The 27,655-nt window shown below is 30.3% G+C and overlaps 2 protein-coding genes across 2 annotated transcripts; one reads left to right on the top strand and one right to left on the bottom strand.

Moving 5' to 3' along the window:
• Window positions 1-1,614: 1,614 nt before the first annotated feature.
• On the top strand, window positions 1,615-3,456 carry LOC123905056. The gene has a single exon (XM_045954674.1). It carries the CDS (start codon window positions 1,713-1,715, stop codon window positions 3,168-3,170), a length of 1,458 nt encoding a protein of 485 aa, XP_045810630.1. The 5' UTR covers window positions 1,615-1,712; the 3' UTR covers window positions 3,171-3,456.
• Window positions 3,457-15,136: 11,680 nt separating this feature from the next.
• Window positions 15,137-18,939, bottom strand: LOC123904431 (transcription factor MYB16-like). The gene is made up of 3 exons (XM_045954100.1): window positions 18,822-18,939; window positions 18,348-18,477; window positions 15,137-15,689 (listed from the first exon to the last, which is right to left on the bottom strand). Exons 1-3 carry the CDS (start codon window positions 18,937-18,939, stop codon window positions 15,137-15,139), a joined length of 801 nt encoding a protein of 266 aa, XP_045810056.1.
• Between the last annotated feature and the right edge of the window lie 8,716 nt (window positions 18,940-27,655).

The raw sequence follows: 27,655 nt of genomic DNA, 5'->3' as shown, positions 1-27,655 counted from the left end.
TGCTATGCGGTCCGACCAGTAATCTATTTATCCGAATATTAATCTAGTGACCCAATTTTTTAACTGTATAGTTCACCGGTTTGGGTTTTAAAACAAAGTTTATATGGACTTTGTCGTTGTCTTTTGTGGATACTTCCCCCTCCGATCAACACCACCACCGTACGTCATCCGCGATCAAGGTTGATATGTTTGTTAGAAAAGAACAGGGAGGGAGTAATATTTGAGGTGAAGAAGAAGCATACTGAAGATTCTCTTTAATATCATTAGTCAAAAAAGAATCTATTTTATATCAATGCTATGGTGAAACACAAAATCTATAAAGATTGGTTAATATGTTCACCTTGATCCCATTCCACAAATCCTTTTATATATTACGTAAAGAATATATAAAAGAAACATTATTTAATTAATTAAAAGATTATAAAAGGGAACACTTTCACTGTTCTGGTTTGGAAAAAAGTTTATACTTGAGCAAAATCAAAAGAAAAGAAGCTCATTTAGAAATCATGAGGTTGTATAATGATTTTCTTTTTCTCTTCAGAAAATATCAGCATCTAACATATCTGTCCTCATCCAATAAGATTAAGGAAAAAAATTAGATACATTTTCAAAAATAAAGTATAGCATAAGTGTGACACGAATCTAATTTGTCTGACTCAAATGTTAAATTTTTAAATTAGACTCCTACTTTTAAATTTTTAAATTATGATGAATAAGTGAAGTGTCTGAGATTCAAACCTCGAATTGTATAGATATAGTGCGATATTTCTGTCAACTGAGCTAAGTTTACGAGGATAATTTTTCCTTAGTTTTATTCTCTAACAAGTTGAATCGCTGAAGTTAAAAATTAAACAATTTTAATGTACTTCGTTACTCTATCAAAATATATTTTTAAGAAATATCCATTAAAATTGATATAAAAAAAAAAACATAGATTTTATTTTGAATTTACAATGAGCTGAGGATCGAACTCATAAGCTATAACATAATACCCAAATTTCCCACCACTAGACATGAGCTCATGAAATTAAGTTAACTTTTCTATTTTCTTTTATTTTTACATTTATAAGTGTTACGAATTACTTTAAAATTTTCTAAAAACTGAGTCTTTTAATACAGTCGGATTTAAGAGTTCATTTGAATTATTTACAAAAACTATTTTTTTATAAACTTAAAAATAAGTCAATCTAAACAATAAACTAATACGATTCAATCGATTACAAGTAGTTCAACCAATGAACTACTCCCTCCGTCTCAAAATAATTATCACTTTAGAAATAAAATTTTATCTCAAAATAATTGTCATTCTCACTTTTTCCATGTCACACTTTCCAATTATACCCCTAATAATTACTGCATTATAGGAATAATTTAATAAAATTATTATTTCTTTTAACAACATGATTACATTTCTTTATGTAAAATAATCTTAAAAGATTATTTATTCGAGACGGAGGAAGTAATAGTTTTGTAGAGTCAACGAGGAGACAATGTTTAAAACATTGCTTGAGACGGTGACACACTTTCCTTGGAAGATAGTTATTCTCTTGTGTAGAAAAGTAAAAGAGAATAAATGTACACTCTCCTCTCTTATTGCATTTCTTTTCCATCCTTTTGGTTTGGTTAAATTAAACTTAAACACTCACCACACACATAATTTCTATCTTATTCAATTTCCCACATTCAACATCCCCACATACCTCATTCTAGCTATGGACTCATCATCATTGTCATCAATGGAACTTCCCTCATTGAAACCATACAACCTTAAAAACCCAACAACAACCTTAATTCAATCATGGGTTTCTTCCCCTAAACCAAACACTCTCACTCTTGTCTCCTCAAACTCTCCACTCACCAAAAAGTTTCAATCTTTCTTATTACATTGCTCCACAAAACCAGACACAAACACCAACAATGACACACACAGCAAGAAAAACAATGAACCCAATTCACTTTCCAACAAATCCAACAAGGAATCACAACCACAAGAAAAAAATGAATCTTTTTCATCTTCATCATCTTCTTCACAATCTTCAAATTCTACTACTTCTTTATCTTCAAGAGGGTTGGTTTTTGATTTGGGTTTTTCAAACTCATGGGATAGTGAAGACATTGGATCACCAGTAGTGAAAAGGTTTCAAAGTGATGAAGAAGAGAGATGGTACATGTGGTACCATGGAAGACCAAAAGGTAAACCTTCAAATGATTTAATAGGTTTAGCAATTTCAAGCAATGGTGTTCATTGGGAACGTGGTGGAGGTCCTGCAAAATCAGGTTCTGATGTTGGTTTTGTGATGAATTGTGGTAAAGATTGGTGGGGTTTCGATACTCGCGGAATTAGGCCTTCTGGATTGTTAATCATGTCTAGTTACAGAGTTAGAGGTTCCAATGCTGTTTATTGGCTTTATTACACCGGATATAGTTCCGAATCTGTAGAGGTTCGTGATCATTCTTCGGAGTTTAGTTTTGATAGCCCAATTGGTTTGAATGATGAGAATTTCGGTAAAGGTAAGATTTTGAAGTCATTACCTGGTTTAGCTATAAGTCAAGATGGTAGAAATTGGGCTAGAATTGAAGGAGAGCATCATAGTGGAGCATTGATTGATGTTGGTAAAGAAAAAGATTGGGATTCATTGTTTATTTCATCACCACAAGTTGTTTATCATGGAAATGGTGATTTAAGGATGTATTATCATTCATTTGATAAAGAAAAAGGGGAATTTTGTATTGGAATTGCTAGGTCAAGAGATGGAATTAAGTGGTTGAAATTAGGGAAAATAATGGGTGGAGGTAAAGTTGGTTCTTTTGATGAATTTGGAGTGATGAATGCTTGTGTTACAAGAAACAAAAGTGGTGGAAACTATGTGATGGTTTATGAAGGTGTAGGTAGTAATGGAAGGAGGTGTATTGGTATAGCAATTTCACCTGATGGGTTGATGGAATGGGTTAGGGTTCAAGATGAGGCTATTTTGATGCCATCAAATGAAGGTTGTTGGGATGATAAAGATGTTGGATCACCTTGTTTGGTTTATATGGATAATGAAGAAAATGAATGGAGATTGTATTATAGAGGTGTTGGTAATGGTGGAAGTGTTGGAATAGGTATGGCTGTTTCTAATGGGAAGGATTTTAGGAGTTTTAGAAGATGGACTGGTTTTCATGTATAAGCTAGGTGTATGCCGGATTTCGATTAAACACATTAAATGTGTGACATGTTGATTAATTTTGGTCGTCTGATCTCAAATCAAGTGTGCAGGAAAACCAGATTCGTGTATGTCATGTTTTGTTATCGAATATTTACATTTTTTCTAACAATACAGTGTCTACACATTCTTTATGAAATGATTTATTATTTTGTTTGTGCTAAGTTTGGATTATGTAGTTTTGTATTCAGTTGTGTTGTCAATTATAAACTTTTTTGTACATAAAGTTTGAAGTTTGAACATTGCCTAATTTGCTTAATTTTTTATGAATGGTAATATTTGGTTGCCATGCCTATATTTTTTATTTTTGAACACTCTTATAGCAGATTTGTAGCTTTGTTTGGAATTGTTTTGTTACTTTTATTCAATGGCATGTACATATTTCTTTTTCTTTTTTTGTTAACCCTCTGGTTCTTAGGAGCCCGGTAAGCAAAGTCTGACCAAGTTGTTTCCAAAATCAAATTTGGGTTCTCTCGAACAATTCGTTCTAAGGGGAATACATATATTTTTTATGTTCAATGAAATGTTTCTTAGGCTACTAAGTATGAAAATATTTGAGCTCCATAAAGATTCATTTCATGCATAGTTAAGGTTTAGTTGTTCCTTTTAATAGCCAAAGTAATTGTTAGGAGTTGGATAGTACTTCAAATTTGCATGTTATATTGTTTCTGTCAATTCCCCTGCATCCCTTTCTCTATTTCCCTATTCATCATTTTGGGTTTATCTTAACACAACATGTTTAATTCAATGCCTTCATTCAGTGCCAATACTTTTGATTTCATAGTTTTTGTAACCATTTTGGAATTGTTTTACCTTTTTATCATGAGTGATAAGTTTTCATCCAAAATGGTTTTTTCTTCATTTCCAAGTTTTTATGCAATCATAAGCCAATATCTATTTCTATATACAATATATATTAATCTTTTCTGGCCTTTGTTATATGGGTGGAAGATAAGTCCGATGGAAAGTAAGATGAGTCCTAAAGGGAAATGAGGCATAAAATTGTACAAATAATCATGGGAGGGGGCCTATAATCATGGGAGGGGGCCTCTTGTGTGCAATTTTTGGTTGGTGTCAAAATTGATGTCATAAAATTATTGGAAACTAATCACCGGATGGGATGGGAGGGAACTTCGAATCATATATGATGTTTTGAATCATCGTCATTAATTTGAAATCAAACAATTCATTTACACGCAAACATAATCAACTATAAATCGAACAGTTAGGAAAAATAACCGTGTGATAGTACAACATCAAATCTAAATCCATAAAATTACCATTTACTTAATTTCGATTTTATTTCCAATGCACTTCCTATTCTCATGGAACAAGCTTTCAAGAGGAACGTTTTTAAAAATACAATTAATTTTTTTATTACGTTAATTAATTTTGTAATTACATAGTCAAGGTAATAGATAATTGCCAGTCAACCTTTTTCACGAGGCTTTTGACTCTCAATAATGTCATGTTTTCTTGTAGTGATCCTCGGTTAGTAGGGAATATTCTTCCGGAGGACTTTAGTTGTTTGTTTGGGCTTGTAGTTGAACCAAATATTTATGTAACGGAGATGTTTAGAAGGGATTCGGAAGTGAGGGCCATGGTCATGGTTGGAGGTGGAGGAGAGAGTTGTTTGTCTAGGAAAAGAACAGTGGTAAGATTTTATGTAGCTTTTATTATACACTCTATGTTTTGTGTATCCATTTTGTTTATCCATTAAATTTAATATTAATTTTCAAATTTTATATCTCTAAAAAATGCACGGGGACTGTAAGATTTTATGTAGCCTTTAGTATAGCTCTATGTTTTGTGTATCCATTAAATTTAATATTAATTTTCAAATTTTATATCTCTAAAAAACGCACGGGGACTGTAAGATTTTATGTAGCCTTTAGTATACGCTCTATGTTTTGTGTATCCATTTTATTTATCCATTAAAGTTCAAATTTTATATCTCTAAAAAACGCACGGGGCTGTAAGATTTTATGTTGCCTTTATTATACGCTCTATGTTTTGTGTATCCATTAAATTTAATATTAATTTTAAAATTTTATATCTCTAAAAAACGCAGGGAGCTGTATGATTTTATATAGCCTTTATTATATTTTCCTTATTATATTTTTTTTTTTTTTGATAAGCATATTTTCCTTATTATATGGTTGTATTATGTTAATAATTAACATTTGTCTAATTGTTATATTTAAAAAATCTTATGTCATTATTTAATCATGTAATCTTAAGTGTTGTATTTAATTAGATAAGGATTATCTCTCTAATCTAATAACAATGTCGTATTATATTTAGTTTAATTTATAATGATATTGGGATATTATATGAAATTATTTGTTGGTCGTACTAACAAATGAAATATAAAATCATATCATATAAACAAATTATTTCCCGTGCGTCGCACGGGTGGGAAATCTAGTTATATACATATATATGAGGGGGAGGGGGTCCTTTGGCCACTGCCTGCCACCCTTTGAATCCGTCCCTGGCCATGGTTGGAGGTGGAGGAGAGGGTTGTTCGGGAATGTGATTCTTTGCTGGTTAATGTTTACCTATGAAATCTATTAAAGGGAGATACTTGTGATTTTACATTTCTAACCTTTTTCAATCTTTTTTAATTTTGACACATAATTAAATTAAGTGATATTTAAGTCTTTTCATACTAAATTTTAATAAAATAATATTATTATAATTATTACTCCCTCCAGATACAATTATAAGCAAAAAACACTTTTTAAATTCATTGAAAAAATAATGTATTCAGTCTATATTATTGACCAGGTACATTACTTTTCAATGAACCTAAAAGGTAGTTTTTACTTATAATTGTATCCGGAGGGAGTATACTCTATTATACATTATTTTTATATCTATATTTATATGAGACCTGTATTTTTACTCATATATTAATACAATTGTCTATTTTTTTATAATATCTATAAGACTTGTATTTATATTGATCTATTAATACAATGACCTAATTGTTTTGGTTATATCTGAGACTTATATATATGATTTATATGAGACCTGTATTTTACTCATATATTAATACAGTTGTCTATTTTTTTATAATATCTATAAGACTTCTATTTATATTGATCTAATGATGTGAGAACCTAATTATTTTGGTTATATCTATGAGACTTATATATATGATTTATATGAGACCTGTATCTTTACTCATATATCTCATATATTAACACAGTTGTCTAATTTTTGATATATTATATTTATATTGATCTATTAATGCGATGACCTAATTGTTTTGGTTATTTCTATGAGATACTATATATATATATATTAGTAAGGTTGACTAGTTTTTGATAATTTGTGTGTGACCTATATTTATATTCATATATTATTTGTACAAGTGTCTATCCTTTATAATTTCTATGGGACGTATATTTCTACTCGTATATTAATACGTATGATTTTTGATAAATTCTACGTGGATCTATATTTCTACTCATATAAATACAAGTGTCAATTTTTATAATTTCTACGCAAACCTATTTTATAACTTCTATATTAATACACATGCCTACATTTTATAATTTATACGGGGACCTATAGTTAACTCATATAATATTTATGTTGATCTATTAATACGAGGACCTAATGTTTTTTGTTATTTCTACGAGACTTATACTATATATTAGTAAGATTGACTATTTTTTTATAATTTCTGTGGGACCTATATTTCTCTTCATATATTATTTGTACAAGTGTCTATCTTTTATAATTTCTTCGGGGACGTATATACACATATATTAATATGTATATCTTTTTGATAAATTCTACGTGAATCTATATTTTTACTCATATATCAATATTCGAACTATACAATATTCTCCCTACGATAAAAAAAATTGTGGCATTAACAAATGTTTTTATTTATTTATAATTTTTACGAGGACCTATACTTCCTAAATTAATACACATGTCTATTTTTTATAATTTCTACGGGGATCTCAATATCTTTCCAAGTTCTTAAAATCTCTAAGTCATGAGCAACATGAGGATTTAAAACAACATCAGAAGCAGTGATGTGTTGGAAGAATGTAATCCGAGTTTGTCAGTGCGTCACTCCAGGAAACCAACAATCCGTAAGTCCTAGTGATACTCTATGAGTCCACACTTAGTTCAATATTACTCATATATAAACAAGTTATCACTAATAAATATTACAATTACAACTATTATACACGGGACGACGAATAATTTTATAACTGGACTAATTTCGCTCTATCATAAAAAAATCGTGGCAACGCCGAGACCCGTGCGTACGCACGGGTATTATACTAGTTTCACATTAACATTGAAGACAAGTGGCCATGGCATCTTGACTATGATGATGTCTATTCGGTCAAGAGTATTCTAGTTCAAATCATTTCAAATTTTTTTATTTTGTTTGTGATAAGGTGGTTTTTTTTTTTTTCTTAATAAGCAAATAATGAATTATAAGGAATATATAAGATGTCATGAACTGGGTCAAGAGCCGACCCAAATCCACTTTTTCTCGGACTTTAAGAGGACGGCACAATGAAATATGGTCTCCTCGCCCACGTCAGCACATGACATGGCCTCCTCGACACGTCATCACGCCATGACTATCACGTGCTCTTCTACACGAGGGCGCCACGTTCACTTGAGCTTATCCACTATCCTTGCATCGTGGAACGGCTCACCAGGATTGGAGCAAATAACCGCTCTCCCCACGATCTAAGGGCAAGTCCTGACAGTCAACCTTGTTGGGCCTGCTCCACACGGCCCATTAGGAGGACCTTTGGCCTAGCGTTGGGGGCAACTATATAAGCTCTCATATACAGGAAAGCCCATGTATTCAATTCATTCTACTCCCTCTCTCTCTCTCTCTCTTGTATCTCTTGTGCCCTTACTGATTTAAGCATCGGAGCGCCTGCAGGTACAAACCCCCTCCGGTGGATCGACTACTTGCTCAACCGTTAATCACCTGCTCAACCGGACAATTTGTTGGCCACCAACCTCTTCTGATCAACAGGTTAGATCACAAGGGGTACCCAACCCTTACTATTTAATATAAGGTGGTTCCTTTGAAGATGTCTTTTGTTGTGTGGAGGTTTTTATTTAATCTCCATTTTTCTTATAATTCTATCTATTTTTTTCTCTCTCATATTTGATGGTGGATCTATATATATAATTCCTAAATAGTTCTCCTAACCCTAATCCACTTAGACCAATCAAATTTTTTCATTTAGCCACATCATCTATATTATTATTATTATTATTGTTATTATTATTATTATTAGTTATTATTAGGCTTAATTAATAAAATGGTCCCTTAAAGACATTTTTGGTTTCAAATTGGTCCCTTAAAGAAAAAAAGGTCCAAATAGGTCCCTTAAAGAAAAAAAAGTCCGAATAGGTCCCTTAAAGACATCTCCGTTAATCAGTTTGGTCCCTAAAAAGAGGTCTAAATAGGACCAAACTGATTAACGGATATGTCTTTAAGGGACCTATTCGGACTTTTTTTTCTTTAAGGGACCTATTTGGACCTTTTTTTCTTTAAGGGACCAATATGAAACTAAAAATGTCTTTAAGGGACCATTTTACTAATTAAGCCTTATTATTATTATTATTGTCATCTCTATAGTTTTCATATTCTACATTTATATACTTATGGCTTTTTAATATACACTCACTCAAGCTTTTACTTAGCCTTTACTTTTTTTGGTGAATATAATAATTTTTGCTTACTATATTATAATAAGGAGAATACAAAAATACACACTAATTAACTTTGTAACTCTCGGTAATATATTTTTCATCTCTTAAGTCACAATTCAATTTTCATCCATTGAACTCTTCTACCAATATTTTAATATATAGCTTACAACTATTTTAATTTGTATCATATTCATATTTTCCTAACTAACCATTACGAATGTTAGAAACAAATATTTTCATCCCCTGGTGCTCAGTCATGTGCTTAATAAGATTACCATTTGTTTTTCCGGTTGAATGTGAGAATAGATTTTTTCATATCTTATAATGTGCAATTTCTCTTTCCATTATCTTGCCTCTTCATCTTCTGTGCATCAGGTATAAATACTTATGTTATTTTTTAAAACCATGATTTGTTGTAGTTATTTTATTTTTTGCAAAAATTAACTTTTTGCATAACAAATAAAATTAAGAGAATTTGACATTTTTTGTTTGTTGCAGATCATACATTCAACTTTTGTGTTGCAGATCATTTATAGGTTTAATTAATTGTTACTGTATATGTGTATTTATATTCTATTATGATACAAATTAAATAATATATACTTTATTTTTAATTGAATTATGTAATAGTTGTTTTACTTTCCTTTCCTTTATTTTTTTTATTTATTCATTTTTTTTATTGATATACTTATTTTTATAATTTTTTATTTTAGGCTTTGGGTCATCATCTCTTACTTAAACGAACTGAACTGTGAGGTTGATGCTCTTCACATATATGTCCCTTTGGAATATTTTTAAAAGGTACGTACCCTTTAATTTTATTTGTTTTATTTGAGTTTTTCTAATTCTGTCACTATTTATATGCCAATTGTGTGACTTAGATTTTGTCACATATCTTTTCATCCAATCCTTTGTGTGTTTTGAAATTGATTTATATGTTGTGCGGAGATATATCATATTACTCCTGTATATATAAATTTTAGATAGTCATTCTGTTACTCATGTAAAGTAAACCATAATCCTTAAACCAATAATATTTCTTCATTTAACCACTCACTTACAATGTCTCACCACTTCTCCTTAGATAATAAATCTTTTGAATTTCGGATTCTCTATTATTATTATTATTATTATTTTGATAATATGTAATGTTTCAGTTTTATGCAATTGTAAAATAAAAATAATTGCATCACACCCATGCAATTGTAAAAATAATTGTAAATCAATGAACTATAACATCATTTCTACTTATATTATTATTATTATTATTATTATTATTATTATTATTATTATTATTATTTATTATTATTTTATTATTTCATCTCTATACTTTTCATATTCTACATTTATAAACTTATGACTTTTTAATATACACTCAATCTATATATATAAATTCTAGATAGTTGTGGAATTGTCTATCTAAACCCTAATCCACAAACCAATGAAAACTTTTCATTTAGCCATATCATCCACTTACATTCATTTAATGTGGGGTACTAATTGTAATTATTATTATTATTATTATTATTATTATTATTATTTTGGGTTATTATTCATTTACATTTTTTTGTTCATTTTATTATTTTTTGTATTTTATTGTTTTTTTTTCAAAAAGGTTAATGTTTTTGCTAATAATCTTTTGTCCAATCTTTGTAAATATAAAGAGTTGGTCGATTGTCAGGACTACTTTCTAATGTTAGTAAAAAAAATAGATAAAATAAAGTTTACTAATGGTTGTTATGTCCTGTATGATTTTTATCATATTCGATATTTGAGTATGAGTTAAGTTGGTTTATTTTTACTCCAATAAGTTTCAAATTAATATAAATGTCAAATTCGATAATACAGTAGTTTTTTTGTAAGAGATAATAAAGTAGTTTATCCAACTCAGAATCCTCCAATGAGATTTATAATATAAATAAAAACTTATGTTTCAACATCGATTGTTTTCCATGGTCAATTATATGTTGTCATTTCCATAGTTATTTTGAAGAATGAGTTAAAGATATTGCTAATCAATGTTAATGAAGAAGATACCAAAGTAACTTCAAATCTGATGTATAAATAAGTTTTTTAAATGTATAAGCATCGATATATATAATTCCTAGATAGTTGTGCAACCACTAATCTAACCACAGTGTATGAGTATGACCATAAACCGTTTTCATAGTGACATGACAATTTATGGATTACCAACTTATTTTGGTAGATGCAATAGGATCCATTGTAATCTTTTCGAAATGTATAAACACATCTTTAATATCTATCTTATATTTACATCACTTTATTATATTTTTTTTTAAGGAACATCACTTTATTATTATTATTATTATTATTATTTTGTTTTTATTGATGTTATTATTATAATTTTCATAATACTTATTGTTTCAATTTATACGAATGATTTTTCAACATTATAAAATAAAATACCGCATAACACCCGTGCATCGCACGGGTGTGGGACTAGTATGTAATAATTTAAAAAAAAGGTTAAATATATTTTTGGTCCCTAGAGTTTCACAGAATTTTCGTTTTAATCCCTAAAGGGTTAAATATGTCTTTAAATGTATTAAAGTTTACACTGTTACCCTTTTCCATCCAACTCTATTAAATAGTGTTTATGTAGCAGTTAAACGCTCACCTGACAAATCCAAATACGCAAATAATTAATTTTAGGGTTAAATATGTTTTTGGTCTCTATAGTTTCACAGAATTTTTGTTTTAGTCCCTGAAGTTTGTTTTCACACTTTTTAGTCCGTGAAGTTTCATCAGTCAATGATTTTAGTCTCTGCCGTCCACATGGGTTTAAGGGAGGATGACGTTGTAGTGATGTCATCAGTTCTCAATTTAATTATTAATTAACTAAATTTAATAAATTTAATTTTCTAAAGTTTTCAATTCATAGAAATTTGGTTATAACAAAACCAACTAATTAGAGAATAAATTGCAAATAATTAGGATTTTTTTTCCTTTTAATTGGGATTAGGGGTGCAAAAAAAAACAGATAAAAAAAAACTGAAAAAAATTGATTGGTGACGTGACAAGCAAAAAATAAAAAATGCATGGTAGTGTCACGTCGCTGTCACGTCATTCTCCATTAAATTCATGTGGACTGCAGGGACTAAGGGCTTGTTTGACCCAGCCTTTTTTAGAGCTTATGCAAACAACTTATGCAATATAAATTAGTTTTATGCTATTTTATAAGTTCACACTAGTAAAAATTATAATTTTATAAGCTATTTTATCATAAACTATTTGACAAACTTATAATAATATATAAAAATTATATAAGCTGTTTGCATAAACTCTGAAATTTATAATTTTATAAGTTATTTTATCATAAACTATTTGATAAACTTATAATAATATATAAAAATTGTATAAGTTGTTTGTATAAGTTCAATTGATCAGGTGTTTCAATGGTATTGCTCGGAGGAGTTTTCATTTTATTCGAGACTTGTAGCTTCTTTATATAAGACATAAAAAGGCTGTAGGTGTTGATGTTATTTATATGACACACAACTTTGGGGGTCATTTGGAAAGTTTGTAATGATTTGGAAACTTTGACTTTGAGTAAACACGTTGAGTTGCGGTGCCTTTTTAGCCACTTTTTCTTCGTAAGAGCAGTACCACTTGTACTTAATCTCATCTCGTGGGAAGAGTACTACTTGTCCATATCAATCAATATATATAATAAAACATTATAAAAAATGTTCCAAAAATAAATAGTGAGACCAAACTTCAATTTTTAAGACGGGCACAAAGTTGCATTTTAGCCTATATTTTTGTTTATTTTAAAAGAGAGGGTTATCACTATTATCATCATCATTTGCATGCATGTACGAATAGAACTTTTTAGGTAGCACCATGATCAGGAAATTAAGTTTCATTAACTATTAACCAATGTCAGATTGCAAAAGCCAGTGGAACCACAGTTATAATTTTAACTTCACATCACAACGTGTCGAATTTCTTATTCTGAGTTACTGATAACTACTTAAATGTACTGATATGATTCGATGCCATTCAATGTTTTGTTACCTCGATCTGTAGTTTCATAAAAGATGCTTTTCCTATCATATAAATGAATTTCATAAATTAACATTATGATAGTCTGATTGATAGCAGTGACATAATAGCATGTGGTCTAACGGATTTTGAATATATAGGTACTGATTTTATTCTAAAATTTAGGTTGTACATAATTCAATCTTATAAAATCGACTTGTAAGGTGAAAATTTCACCTACTTATAAACTCGTATTCAAATTTTATTTCATCTAATGTGAGACTTTTAACATAGAGTATTATTTTAGTTATCACTATCACTAAAAGTTAAATTACACATAAGTTGTTAGATTAGTGATAAGAATTTAGCTCTTTTTTTTTTTTATGATAGAATTTAGCTCTTTAATCTATCTTTGTTTTTTCCTGAATTTTAGTCCTCTTCTCATCTCACTTTTGGGTAATTTTTTTATTCATTTACAACAAAACAACACTTATTAGACATGTTTTTTGCTGGCATAGATATTTATGTGGCCTAATAAGGGTCACCACGTCTTAAGTAAATAGATACATCATATTTTTTTTGGGAAGATTTATTGATTGGCAACAAACCCTTAAGGATGGCGTTTCCCAGGCTTTTTGCATTTTCCTTCCAAAAGATCAACCAAATGGGGGATTAGGTAAGTGATAGTTGGCATTGGAATTTACAATGGCGAAAATCCTTATTTGTGTGGGAAGAGGTTATACACTCGGTAACCATCTTGACGATGCATGGATTTGTTTACTAATCCAAGCATTTATCTCCTCTCCTAAGCGAGGGAAACTATTGGGAAGGGTATGGGAAAGTCTCGCCAGGTATATTTATCTCCTCCTTTTCATTTGAGGGTTGAGCAAGGGAAATTATTGGGAAGGGTACGGGAGAGTCTCGCGCTAAAGTGATAGTGTTTTCTTGACAATTGCTCCAACATCTGCTTCCAACGAAAGCGAATTTGGAATTGCATGGAGTTATTCACCATGGGGTAGGGCCAAGGCGCCCTTTGTGCATACGGTTGAAAGGGAAACGGAGGAGAACCTCTTTGTAAAATGTGATTATGCAAGTGAAAGTTTATACAATATTTTCAATTGGTTAGGTGTTTTAATGGTATTGCCAGAGGATCTTTTCATTTTGTTCAAGACTTGTATTTTCTTTATAAGACATAAAAAGGCTGTTAGGGGGATAACGTTAATATGACACACAACTTGTGGGTTTTGAAAAGTTCGTAATGATTTGGTCATCACAAATAAAAAACAAAGTGTTGCGAAGATTCTTGACTCCATAAAAAAAATTCTTGAAGTGAACAAAAAATCCAAAAAAGTAAAAATGTGTGGACAAAAATATAATTAAAATAGTGTGACCAAAATTCAATTTTTTAAAAGGGCACAAAAGTTGCATTTTAGCCTATATTTTTGTTTATTTTAAAATAGATGTATAATGGCTAGAAACTTCACTTTTAAGGTGAATAAGTAATCTGGAGTTTGAACTTGGACCTCTCTATATATAATGTGATGTCCTTACCAACTGAGCTAAGCTCACGGGAATAGTGTATTAGTTCTTTTTAAATGTTGATATTGGAACTTCAAATTTTTAGAGGTATTTATAAAATTTTCATTGCAAAATATCATTTGTTAAGATTCAATGATAGTTACTTGTCCTTGATTTTGTCTTCTATTAAACTAGTTTGGAGTTTCATGCATCTGCACCCCATTGACTCTTATTCGATATTTAATTTCATCATTGTATTAACATAAAAATTTTAGAATTAAATATTTAAAAATTTGTTATAAAATATTGTTAAAATATAAGTGAAACTATTATGTTTTTTCTTGTAAAACTTATTAAATTAACCTAGTCTTTGGGTGAATTTGACTTATTAAGTTAACCTTGTTTTTTTTAACAAACAGAGCCTAAAACATTAAATTTAAGAGTCATATCACTTATATATGCTATTCAACCTCAACGTCTTCATTCAATTTAAAACTTTAACTCACATTTGACATATCATGACACATATTACGTAGACGATACAAGTAGATGATGCATGTCATTTGAGCATACAATACAAACAAACGCATAATGCTTCTTTGACAGTTGAGAATAAACTAAAATAATACCAAGATTTGTCTTAAAAAATTAAAATACGGTGAAAATGTGCTTCCCTCTTAGGTAGACCATTATTTTGAAAATGCATAGCCAGCATCAAAATTACACATTACATTTCCATTGAAGTCTATGAAAGTGTCACCATTGAAGGAATCTCTAAATGGTTCCAATGCCACCATTATGTGATCATCACCTTGCAAGTTAGTATGCATGATCTCTTGACCATTTGTTTCCATGATATTATTAGTATTGTTGTATAAAACATTGCAATGCATATTTGGATATAAAGGGTCATCATCATTAGCAACCATGATTGCACACATGTTATCCATTGCATTGTTGGGTTTGGTTATTGAAAAATTTGGTGAACTTGATGAACATATTAATGGTTGAGTTTGAACTTTGCTTAACATTGATGATCTTGCTTCAGCTTCCAATCTAACACTCTCCCATTGAGCCTTGTGTTTGAGAGCAATATTGATATTGTCTTTGATGTTGGATTTTGGTTTGTGAGTTATGGGATCTATCCCCATTTTGATAAGTCTTTTCTTGATGTTAGTGTTCCAATGATTCTTTATATCATTGTCTGTTCTCCTTGGTAGGAGAGCTGCTATTGTTGCCCATCTGTAAATTGTAAATTTACACATGCATTATATTTTTTCTATGAACATATTGGACAAGGATTGTTTTCTGTTTTAACATTACGCAGTTTCACGCTGATATAAATCTCAATCGTTGATTTTAACACGATTCATTTTTTTTTATTGTGATTGATATCATAAAATAATTAATTGATGGGATGGATGAGATCCTAGACAGCCTCTAGTTAATTTTTATTTTTCCACAGGAGAGGGTCCTCTCTCCATGTAGAGATAGTTAATTTACACATGATTAAATGACATATACAGTAGAAACTATATCATACTCAATAAGTACCTTGTTCTCAAAAAATAATGTATCATGTCAGTGAAGTGTTGTTTTCATAAAAATTAATAATTTTAATTTTTTGTCTATGGACATTTAACATATCTTTCCAAAACTAAAAATCGTAGCTTTTCAAAATTCTGTGTAAAAAGGTTTCACAGCGAAAACAAATGAGCACTTCTTTGTTAATAGGGTCATGTTAACTTGTGCCCTAAGGGCACATGTTAAGCTAGCTAAAAATAGAAATATATATCATTTAATGATACAAAAAATTTAATGCTTAGAGAATTGAATACAACACAAGTTCAATAAATATTTTCCACATTTATCTTCTTAACATGTGTCTTAAGGGCACAAGTTAACATTCTCCTTGTTAATATTATTAGAGTTTAGGTTTTGACTAAAATGAAAGAGTTGGATAAGTGGTGCACCACTTATCAATAATTTTATAATGAATATGAATTTTATGAAATCAATCGTTAGATTAAAAGTTTATATCATATAAATTATTCTTACAAATTTTTTAAAAAATTGAAAATCATTTGATTTGTTATTGAGAATCGTTAAGATTAATGGTTATGAATTTTTATTGAATACCATTAGTTTTTATGGGTCTCAATAACACATCAAATTATTTTTAATTTTTTAAAAAATTTGTATGGATGATCTATAAGATATAAATTTTCGATTCAACTGTGGATTTTATAAAATTTGTATTCATTATAAGATTATTGATAGATCGTGCATCGTGCGTCACTTAAGACCCTTGTGCATAGCCTTCCCCTAGAGTTTAATAGATATGTTATGTTATTGTCCTTCAAATTTTATGCATATTAGAGATTAAATTAATATATAGTAAGTCATTAAATATATATATATAGAACCAAATTGATATAAAGATCTAATTGATGGCTTTTTCTAACATGCACAAGCAACTCATGTGGTGCATGGTGCACAAGTTTCGAATAACATTATAATGAATACGAATTTTACAAAATCGGCCGTTGGATTGAAAGATTATATCATATAGATCATCCATAGAAATTTTTAGAAAAATCGAAAATCATTTGATATGTTATTGAGACCCATCAAAATTAACGGTTTATGAATTTTTATTAAATACCGTTAATTTTGATGGGTCTCAATAACATATGAAATGATTTTCAATTTTTCTAAAAATTTCTATGGATGATCTATATGATATAATTTTTCAATCAAATGGTCAATTTTATAAAATTTGTATTCGTTATAATGTTATTCGAGACTTGTGCACCATGCACCACATAAGTCTTGTGCATGTTAGACTCGACCCTAATTGATAATAAGTATTAATTTGACAGTTTAATATAGCCGAAGACTTTTTCTTGAAATATTAATAATCTTAAGAGTTTATTTGAGAGTGTCCTATAGGATTGTAGAGTATCTTAACGATTTAATGAAAAAATGTTCCTATTTTCGCCAAGAATTGAGAATGTAAGTTATAGTTTCAATGATGGGTGGGTTTGATCAAAGTGTCAACTCTCAAAATATAGTCTTTTTTTGTTTGTCAAGTAGCTTAAAGGCTAATCTTACACACTTAAAATGTGAAGAAACGAAAAATTCGGAGTTCGAACTACGACTCCGTAATAATATTTTTTATAACTATCAACTGAGCTACACATAAAAGACAAATTAATATACTACATATATATAATATAATCTAAAATTAGTGGGCGGGCAGGAGACCCACTAGCTCCTACCTGCCTTCATCCCTATTTAGCAAAATACACGATTAATATTGAATGATAATATAAAATTAGTTTACACCGTATGTGAATATACTATTCCCATATTGTTATATGTATTTTTATTTTTATTTATGAGGTACAAAAAAATACTATCTTTTTTTAATTGCAAAAAATGAAAAACTAATGAAATCAAGTTATTTTAATATACAGGTTATATGTTTTATTTTCTTTTCTCTTCTTTAACATGTATGTAACGTAGCACATACAACATGACACTGTCATATATTTCTTCTTCAAAAAAAATGACACTGTCATATATATAGTTACATATAACAATTCAATTTTCTCAAATTATTATCGATATCGATGTTAGTGTCAAGTGCTTCATAACATTATATCTTAGGGTTGGAATACTCTTGTTTTTTCTTCTAAGTAAAACATTTATTTTCCTTTTTCAAAAAATAAAACATGTGATTTCAATATCATATGTTACCTTAGTTATCTTGTTTGGAATATGGTTTCTTTCACCATGTCTATTCTTCAATAGGTATAGAAACCAAATAAAACAAATGCAATATTATCTCCATGAACTACTGCTTATGAAGAAAGATCCAAATTAAAGAAAGCTCACTTGTTCCCAAGAAGAGCATGCAGTTGAGTAATAGTTTGATCTTCCTCCAAGCTAAAGTTTCCTCGTTTTAAATCAGGTCTCAGATAGTTAATCCACCTCCGTCTGCAACTCTTTCCACATCTTAGCAGACCTATAAACAATAAACTCAAGATTCATATGGTTAATAACGATATACTACCTCCGGTCCTTTTTATAACAGAAAAAAATGAGTCAACAAAAGTTAATGATTTGGTTTATAATATAGACCAAATACATCAACTTTTACATTACAAATTTATGTCTTATAAAAAAAATCGGAGAGAGTATTAATTTATAGACCATGCAACATTTTTTTAACTGAGATCAAGGATCACCATGAAACTACTAGTTGACAAAGACATAGAAGCTATGTTTTTTATGCAAAATTAGGTCGTAGAGACATCTGAGTATGTTGACATCTCATCAACTAACTAATAACCTATGTTTGTTAATTACCTGCTCTGGAGGGCAAAGAATGCCAGTTTCCGTGGCCATGTTGAGTAACATATGCTATAAGCTTCTTGTCTTCTTCTGGTGTCCATGCTCCTGTCTTCAACACTGGCATCTTACTCATTTTGAATTGACAACACGTTGAATTAGATGTAAACCGTATACTCAGTTTTTATAACATGTTGAGCAATATATGCTATAATAAAGTGTCCGTAATTAGTAGGTGAATACTTGTTGTGGGGCCTAACTGCCTATAAGTTCAAAATGAGCATGTCTTATATAGTGAGTATATGTTCCCCTTGTGGTGACAATTGGAGTCATATATAGTGAGTATTTGAAAACAATATCAATATCAATAATAAATAAGATAAAAATCCTCATTAATTAGATATGGCTTAAATGATCAATTCATCCATGTAAGTTCCAAAATTTTTGGTTTTCGTCCTTGTATCTTTTTTTGTTTTAAAATAGTCTCTGAATGTGTAAGTTTTTTTGGTTTTAGTCCCTAAGGTTAAGTGCTATTACAAAAATGATGACGTGGCAAACAAATGCTGACGTGGCAATGCGTGACGTGGCAAACGAGGATGATATGTCAATAATGATGCTCAGTCATCTACTTAGAGGGACCAAATTAAATCCAAAAAAAAAATTGTAGAAAGGGACCAAAAACACAAAATTAAACCCAAAAACATATTTTTCTTCTTTTTTCTCAAAACTCAAAAATTGACTCATATTTCTCTGAAACCATAAATTGCAAAACATGTTTTAATGGATGCGATTTGAGAGATTCAAAAGAAGAAAAAAAAAGGAATAAAAACGAATCATTTTATCTTAAAAGTTTGTAAATTTTTTGGTTGACGTTTGAGGATATAATGGAACTGAAACTTTACAATATATAAAGTTGTTTTATTAAAAATTCATGTCAAATTTTGAAGATGGTGATTTGTAAGTTAATATGGTCTTTTGATTAAATCAAAATAAATGGTGTATCAGGAAACTCAATTTTTTGTTGGTTAAAAAGTTTTATGGAATTTTAGGTTGGGGAGAAGAAAGAAGAAAATATCATTTTAGTAAATTCAACACAAATTTCCGGATTTAGAGAAATATGAGTCAATTTTTGGGTTTAGAGAAAAAAGAATGAAAAAATGTTTTTGGGTTTAATTTCATTTTTTTGGTTTTGGTCCCTCTCTGCAATTTTATTTTTGGATTTGCTTCCTCTAAGTGTATGATTGGGCATCATTATTGACACGTCATCCTCGTTTGACACGTCACACATTGTTACGTCAGCCATTGTTTGTCACGTCATCATCATTTTTGTAACGGCACATAATGTTAGGGATAGGCATGGCAATGGGGCAGGGCGGGGACGGGTTTTGCCCTCCCCAAACCCAAACCCATAAAGTTTGGGTTTCCCCAAACTCATCCCAAATTCGAGAGGGGATAAAAATGATAACCCCAAACCCATACCCAACGGGGATCGGGTATCCCCATCGGATTTCGGGTATCCCCATTACGCCTCTTTCCACATGAATTTAGATTATATTTTAGTATTTTTTTATTAAAAAAAAGTTAAATGTCCAAAATTATTTTCTCTCGACAATATTTTTTTAAATAAAGAAAAAAAAGTAGAGAAAATGGATTGTTTAATACTCAAATTAAAATAAAATATAAATATATGAACGTAATTTAAGAGATTGTTTAAGCGTTTCTAATTTAAAAGAGGTGAAATCTAATTTTTAGTATAAGCGGGGCGGTTTCGGGGACGGGTTCGGGGTGGGTATCAATGTACCCATTACCCGCCCTAAACCCATCTTTTGAAATCTGGGAAAACCCAAACCCGAACCCAAACTCAGTCAACTCGGGTTTTCCCCGTCAAAGCGGGTATGGTTTGGATGGTACCCGCGGGTATGAGTTTTATTGTCATGCCTAGTTAGGGACTAAAACCATATGGATTTTCACATTCAAAGACTATTTTAAAACAAAAAGATACAGGGATGAAAACTAAAAACTCGCGAACTTACTGGGACCAATTGATCATTTAAGTCATTAGATATCGACGTATGAGTAATTATCCATAAAAATAAAGGTACCTCGCTTTATACACACACACAGATATATATATATATATATATATATATATATATATATATATATATATATATATATATATATTGATTTATTTTATTTATATTATTATAGAATAATAAATTTATGTCAATTTTTTAAAAAAAAAAATATATTATTAAACTAGTACCTATTTTTAATAAAAATATTTATTTCAAAGTCATTTGGGCCTAGAAATTTTTTCTCTGCCTTCTCTCTAGAAACAACCCAACCGGACACTCTCTTTTCCTTAACATCCAAAGCCTTCTGTTCATTATGTAGCTTCTATCGGTGGTGGTGAGCGGGGTAGTGTGTGCTCTGTTGTTGTTTTGCGCGATACTGTTAATCTATTTTAGCAAGGACAGAGTTGCTTTCTGATGTGTTATTTTCAAACTGCGGTGGACTGGGTTCACCGTCGTCGTTGTACATCGGTGGCTCTTGTTGTTGCACCGCCTTAATCTCTGACTCTTATGAATCTGTTGAGATCTGCAGTTTTCCTGTCGTTGGTGCCGCATCAGTGTCATTGTCTCAAGGCCCTATCGAAACTGTTTGTTTTGTGTCTGTTCAGATCCGACAATTTGCGGTGGTTGGGTTTTTGGCTCGATAGGGCCGGGCCGGTTTTGCCAATTGGTATGTGAATCTGTCCGTGTTGGCGGTCGGTTCATTCGCCGTTTTCACACCTTAGTAAATTCTCACACACGTCTCTTTTTTTCTATTTGGTTTTGCGCCCGTACGCGGGTTCGCTGTGTAGTGTTCGATGAGTTTGTATTTGCTTTGATTTTTACCCGTTAGGGTTGGTGCTAAAACAAGTACTTGTAGTTGGAATTAGTTGTTTTATTTTAATATACTAAATTTTTGTGTGGTTAACTGAGTCAGGTTGATGTCCCCACAGTTTGTTGTAATATCTTTTATTTTATGTTTAATCTATTTGGAATAGTGTAGAGGGTTTCCTCTACTCTCCTTTTGCCTAAAAAAAATTAAAAATATTTATTTATAATATAATGCAAACACATTGTGAATATATCAACACAAATATAAACTTTAACATAAGATTAGTAATAATTATGTTTATGATTTTCGTGAGTCAAACATTAAAACCTTTGAACTTATTTTAATTCTATTAAAATTATATGATATTTTATTATTGATCGATTTACTTTTAGAAAAAATACATGTTAACGGGTATAGCTATTTAGGTATCCATAGAGTATGACCACGGGTACCCACACGGGTATGGGTCTGAGTACGAGTATTTTTTTTCAAATTGTCATGATGGGCACAATCGTGCCACAATCTAAGAGTTAATTAAAAATCAAAGCAATCTCAGGCACAATTGTGCCACGATGGTGCGTAAACCTAACGCATGTTCCCAAAGGTCAGGAACTCAATTTTTATCATTTGAAACACACTTGAGCTCCAAATTTCTTTTGTTATTCATGTATAACTCTCAAAACTCGATTGTTATGATTATTATTTTCATGTCTAGCTAAATTCCTTAGGTCAGGTTGTTAGGTTGGACTTCTCGGGATCTATTTGAGCCATGTAATTGGTTGAGGATCATCTTTATTGCAATTAAATCTTATTATTCACTTATTTATCTTTGTGTTTAATGTCTTCCATAAGTAGACGTATTTGTGAATTGATTTTAAGTATTGAATGACTATTAACACTAGTTTTTCAAACTCGATTTAAGACATTATAAGGTGTTATTATTAGTAAATTGAGTTTCGAGCCAGGACACTGGTCTTAACTATTTTTGTGTTAATTCTCGTGATAATAAAAATGAATTGTAATGTTTGACCACAGTTACCAAATAGTAAGAGGGAAGGGGTTCGAAACAACCTAATTGTTTTTCTCGTCTTAATTCCAACCCAATTTACTTTCTTTTTATTACTTTTATTTTTTATTACTCAATTATTCTGTAAACTCCTCCCAATTTATTGCTTTAATCCTAAGTTTAATTTAATTGTTTTATTGAAATTCACAATTTATTACTTGAACGATAAAATTAGTACAATTGTTAAATAATCCATTAGAAGTGTGTTGAACAATTGGCGGATAAAATTTAGCTCTTCTCTTAAAAGTAGTTTTTGGGTAAGCTTCATTGGTCCTCCTCCTATTTTTGGGTACAAATGGGTAGTGGATCCTTCTTCATGTTTGCTCCGATAAGGTGCGGATGGTTCTTGGTTACATGCATATATATTATATGGCCAACAAAATTCATGGTACTCCCTCCCATTCTAAATTATAATTATAAAAAATTATTTTATTTTTTTTAAGAATTATTTTCATATTTCTCATGAAATTAAATGCCAATTACATTTAATTTGTTGTCTGTATTTCTTTTTTCTCAATAAACAATAGCGAATAAAAGTTATTCTTATATCTTTCTATTAAATTTATTTCAAAAATAGATTAAAATAACATATTTCTTCCGACCACAATTATAAGTAAGAGTTTACTTTTCAAATTTATTGAATAATAACTAATTTATTTAGTATATTTTTTTTTTTGAACCAAAATATATTAGATACATTAATTATTCAAAAATCCAAAAGCAAATTTTTTCGTATAATTGTGACCAGCAGAGGAGCCACATTGCCCCTGGGGGGGTTCACTGCTTGCACCTCTTCAACCTTTTAAAACGTAGAGGTGAAAATAGGTCAGGCAAGCTTACAGGGGCCTATGGCCTAGCCTACATAGGCTCAGGCCAGACCAACGTACTCCCTCCGTCCCAAAACTTTAGTCTTTTTGCAGTTTTGCACGGAGATTAAGAAATGATAAGTAACGTCATTTTTAACCCTACTTTATTAAGAAAGAGAAAATATATTTAATTAATACTTTAACTTTTGCAATGGTACAAATGGTAAAGTATCACTATATGTGCATTGGTTTCTTAAAAAGGACTAAAGTTTTGGGACAAAATTAAAAAGCTAAACCTGGTTGCCTACGAGAGCAAACCTGGTTACTCGTGGCGTTCTGTCTACTACGGTTGCCACTTGTGTTTTTGGATGCGGAGCGGCTGAGTCGGCTCATCATTTATTTCTATCTTGTAGTATTGCTGGATCGCTTTGGGATTTAGTTCGCGCATGGATTGGCATTTCCTTGGTGGAATCCACTTCTCTGCGTGATCATTTTGTTCAGTTTACGGCTTTATCAGGTGGATCTCGGGCGAGACGGTCCTTTTTGCAGCTTGTTTGGCTCGCTTGTGTTTGGGTGTTATGGACAGAGAGAAATTATCGGTTGTTCAAGGGCTCAACGGGCACACCTCATATTTTATTGGACAAGATCAAGCTTTTCTCTTTTAGGTGGTTGAAGACGACGAACATCACGTTAGCTTTAAACTACCATAGCTTGTATGATTTTATTTCGATTGTATTTCTCTGACTCGTTTGTAATTTTTTAGTCTTCTTTGGTACGTCTTGTGCTGGGGAGACTGTTTATGTTAATATATATCATTTTGGCTTCTTCAAAAAAAAAATTAAAAAGCTAAAAAAACTAAAGATTTGGGACGGAGGGAGTATTTCTTTAGAGCAGGCCAAAACTTTTTTATAAGTCTATTTAGCTAAAAAGGTCAGGCTGCATGCCATTAAAAAGTTTTTTCGGTCTAATAATAAACCAGCCTATTTAAGTTAATATGAATAATATTTTTACTACTATTATTATTTATATATTAAAAAATTTACTTTAATTAAATTATAAATCTATTAACGTTTCCGGTAGTTTAAGTTTATTAACCTACATTAATTTTTAACATATATAAATGAATTATTATAAACTAGAATTGAAATATGATGACATATATAGTCAAATTTTCTAAAATACCATGTTAAATATCAAAAGTAATATTAGTTTATTATTTCATAAATATATTTAAAAATAAATATAATTATTTATTTAAATATGTTATGTGAAATAGGCTTTTAAACATGCTAATATGCCACATCAGACTTTCAAAAGGTCTGACTCAAGCCTAAAAAATGAGTCTATGATAGGTCACATGTCAGGCTCAGACCTTCAATTTTTTGACAGGCCAGACGAAAGCTTGACAAAACCTAACTCGACCGAGCCTATATTCCCACCTCAATTAAAACGGTATTTGAAAGGGATAGGCACCGACAAAGGTTATTGTTTCTTGGCAAGCTCTTTTGGGAAGGATTCCTACGCGGGTGAATCTTGCTCGTCGAGGAGTAATTCCTTTGGACGAGCCTTTGTCTTGTATTTGGTGTGACTCCGCCGAGGAATCGGAGAATCATCTTTTGGCTTCTTGCTCTTTGGTTGTGGGTGGTGTGGTCGAAGGTCTTTAGATGGTTTGGGGTTTCTACAGCTTTAGCCCACTCCATGCTTTTAATATTTGAGACTTTTAGTGGCTTATGTTGGAAAAAGAAGCATGGTAGAATAGGTGTTCTTATGGTTTGGCATGCGGTCATTTGGACTTTATGGCGCTCTCGGAATGATAGGATTTTTTTGGGGAGAATTGTAGAGTTACAAGAGATGGTGGATAGAATTAAGCTTGTTTCTTAGAAATGGCTTTTGGCAAATTGGTACACCTTGCTTGTTTTATGAGTGGTGTACGAATCCTTTTGATTGTATAGCTAGATAGTTTTGGTTATGGTTTTTTCGGATTGGGTGGAGTACTATTTGTACTTTTTCTTTAGAAGTGAATTGAGTACCACTTGTACATTTTTCCAATTCATTTTTTATATATAAATATCATTTTGCCATTCAAAAAAAAAAAATTAAAACGGTATTACTTCTACTGTTTTTGTGTTTTTTTTTACTCTGTTATTTTTTTTTCTGTGTAGAACCCCTGACATTAATGTTTTGCACCAATTTTGCATTCAGCTGACATTGTTCATAATCATTGTTTTCCCCATTGTCATGCACACTTGACTTGCGGATAGAACACATTACATGAGATTGGAGAAATTAAAGCTCCTAGTGCCATTAAACTTGATGTTAGCTGAAAAAAAAAATTAAACTTGATGTTAAACCATGTGAATTTGTGGTACATGATGATAATGGTATATATTAACTGAAGTATAAAGAATCGATAACAAGTCTTGAAAGTTGCATGCTAAAATTAATTAATTAATTTATGTAAACCATTGATGTTTAATATGGAAAATATGTTATATATAATGTTAGTTATAAATTGTATAATTTATTTGTTATGCTTGCTTTAAAATTTTAATAATACTCGGTAGCAGCTTTGACAAATTTCAATTGAACGAAACTAACATGTTTTTTTTATTGGTTTGGTTCATACTTTGTATGAAAAAATTATAAAAATTATAAACTGATTATTTTTTATTAGTTCAAATTATTTTTCTTTCGAAAAGTTGAAAACCGATCCATTTACCCTAACCAGACAACTCTCAATTATTCATTTTATATATGATTATATTTGATCAAGATTAACGGTTTATGTGTTTTTATTGAATATCGTTAATTATATATCAAACAATTTTGAGTTTTTAAAATATTTAACATAAATTTATATTATATAAACTTTGAATCTAACTGTGAATTTTATAAAAAAAAATATTTTTTTATTTTTTTTTGTTTACAATGAGCTGGGGATCGAACCCAGGACCTAGAGCGTACTACCCAAATCCCTCACCACTAGACCAAACTTAGTGGCTTAAAATATATATTTTTTTTTTTTTTTTTGGTCCTTTTATTAAAAAAACATATTTGTTAAAGTGTTATTAAACGTTACTTAAATATTGCACGGCTTAAATTTCCCATAATATATATTGGTGAAATGATTAAATTATATAAATTTTTATGTGAGTGTGATTAAATAATGAGTCAAAATACATATGATCAATTAAATATTTTTCTTCATTAAAATAATTTTTTTTGAGTAATTCATTAAATTAAGTTATCAAGAAGCAAAGTACAGATGTGGCCCAAGTTGTGGAAGGATCTCCACGCTCCACGTGTACAATCTTTTAATATTTGCGGGTCATGCATGGTACTGTCGATATGTGTTGTCCAGGTCGAGCTAATATGTATTCATCAGTTTGACTCGATCATGTGAAAAGAACACATCAGTTTTCATGAGTCAAGTTTCAATCTAAATATCTCTAATTCATAAAAAATATTACAGATCGATATGTTTCATATGAATATGTATTTATTTATTTATTTTTAAAAAATATAGTATCCGGCCTTAGGATCATAATTTTCAAAGTATCCTAAAGGGATTTGCTGGTTAACTCATTTGCATTCGGTTTACATATATGGATGGAGGTAAATCGATCATAAAACTTAATGTGATACGCGCATTTTAAAATTTATTTGTGCAATTCATCATCATATATCATCTTCTTCTTATTCTAGTTTTTATAGCATCAATTGTTCTAGTTTTTATAGCATCAATACAAGATCTTAAAAAAAAGTCTTTATTTATGCTTTCTTCTATGGAAATGAAAGATTTTGCTATTCAAACTGTGATGAAGTTCTAATATGTATTTATATGGTTTTGTTAGATTTAAGAAATAATAAATTAACAATATCCCTTAATTTTTTAGTTCATGATTTTAAATTACACGGATATAAAAGATTTTAAAATTTTCACACATCATCACTATCAAAATTTCAACAGCTTAAACATATTTCTCCAATATAAACTTTAGTATCGTAATTGCAATCACGATTTAAGACTATATAGTTTGAAGTACTTATTTTATTTTTTTATTTTACTATAAGTTTGGGGTACTTTTGACAAC

Source organism: Trifolium pratense, linkage group LG2, assembly GCF_020283565.1.
Source record: "Trifolium pratense cultivar HEN17-A07 linkage group LG2, ARS_RC_1.1, whole genome shotgun sequence".
NCBI lineage: Eukaryota > Viridiplantae > Streptophyta > Magnoliopsida > Fabales > Fabaceae > Trifolium > Trifolium pratense.
This window is presented reverse-complemented; position numbering and strand designations above follow the sequence as displayed.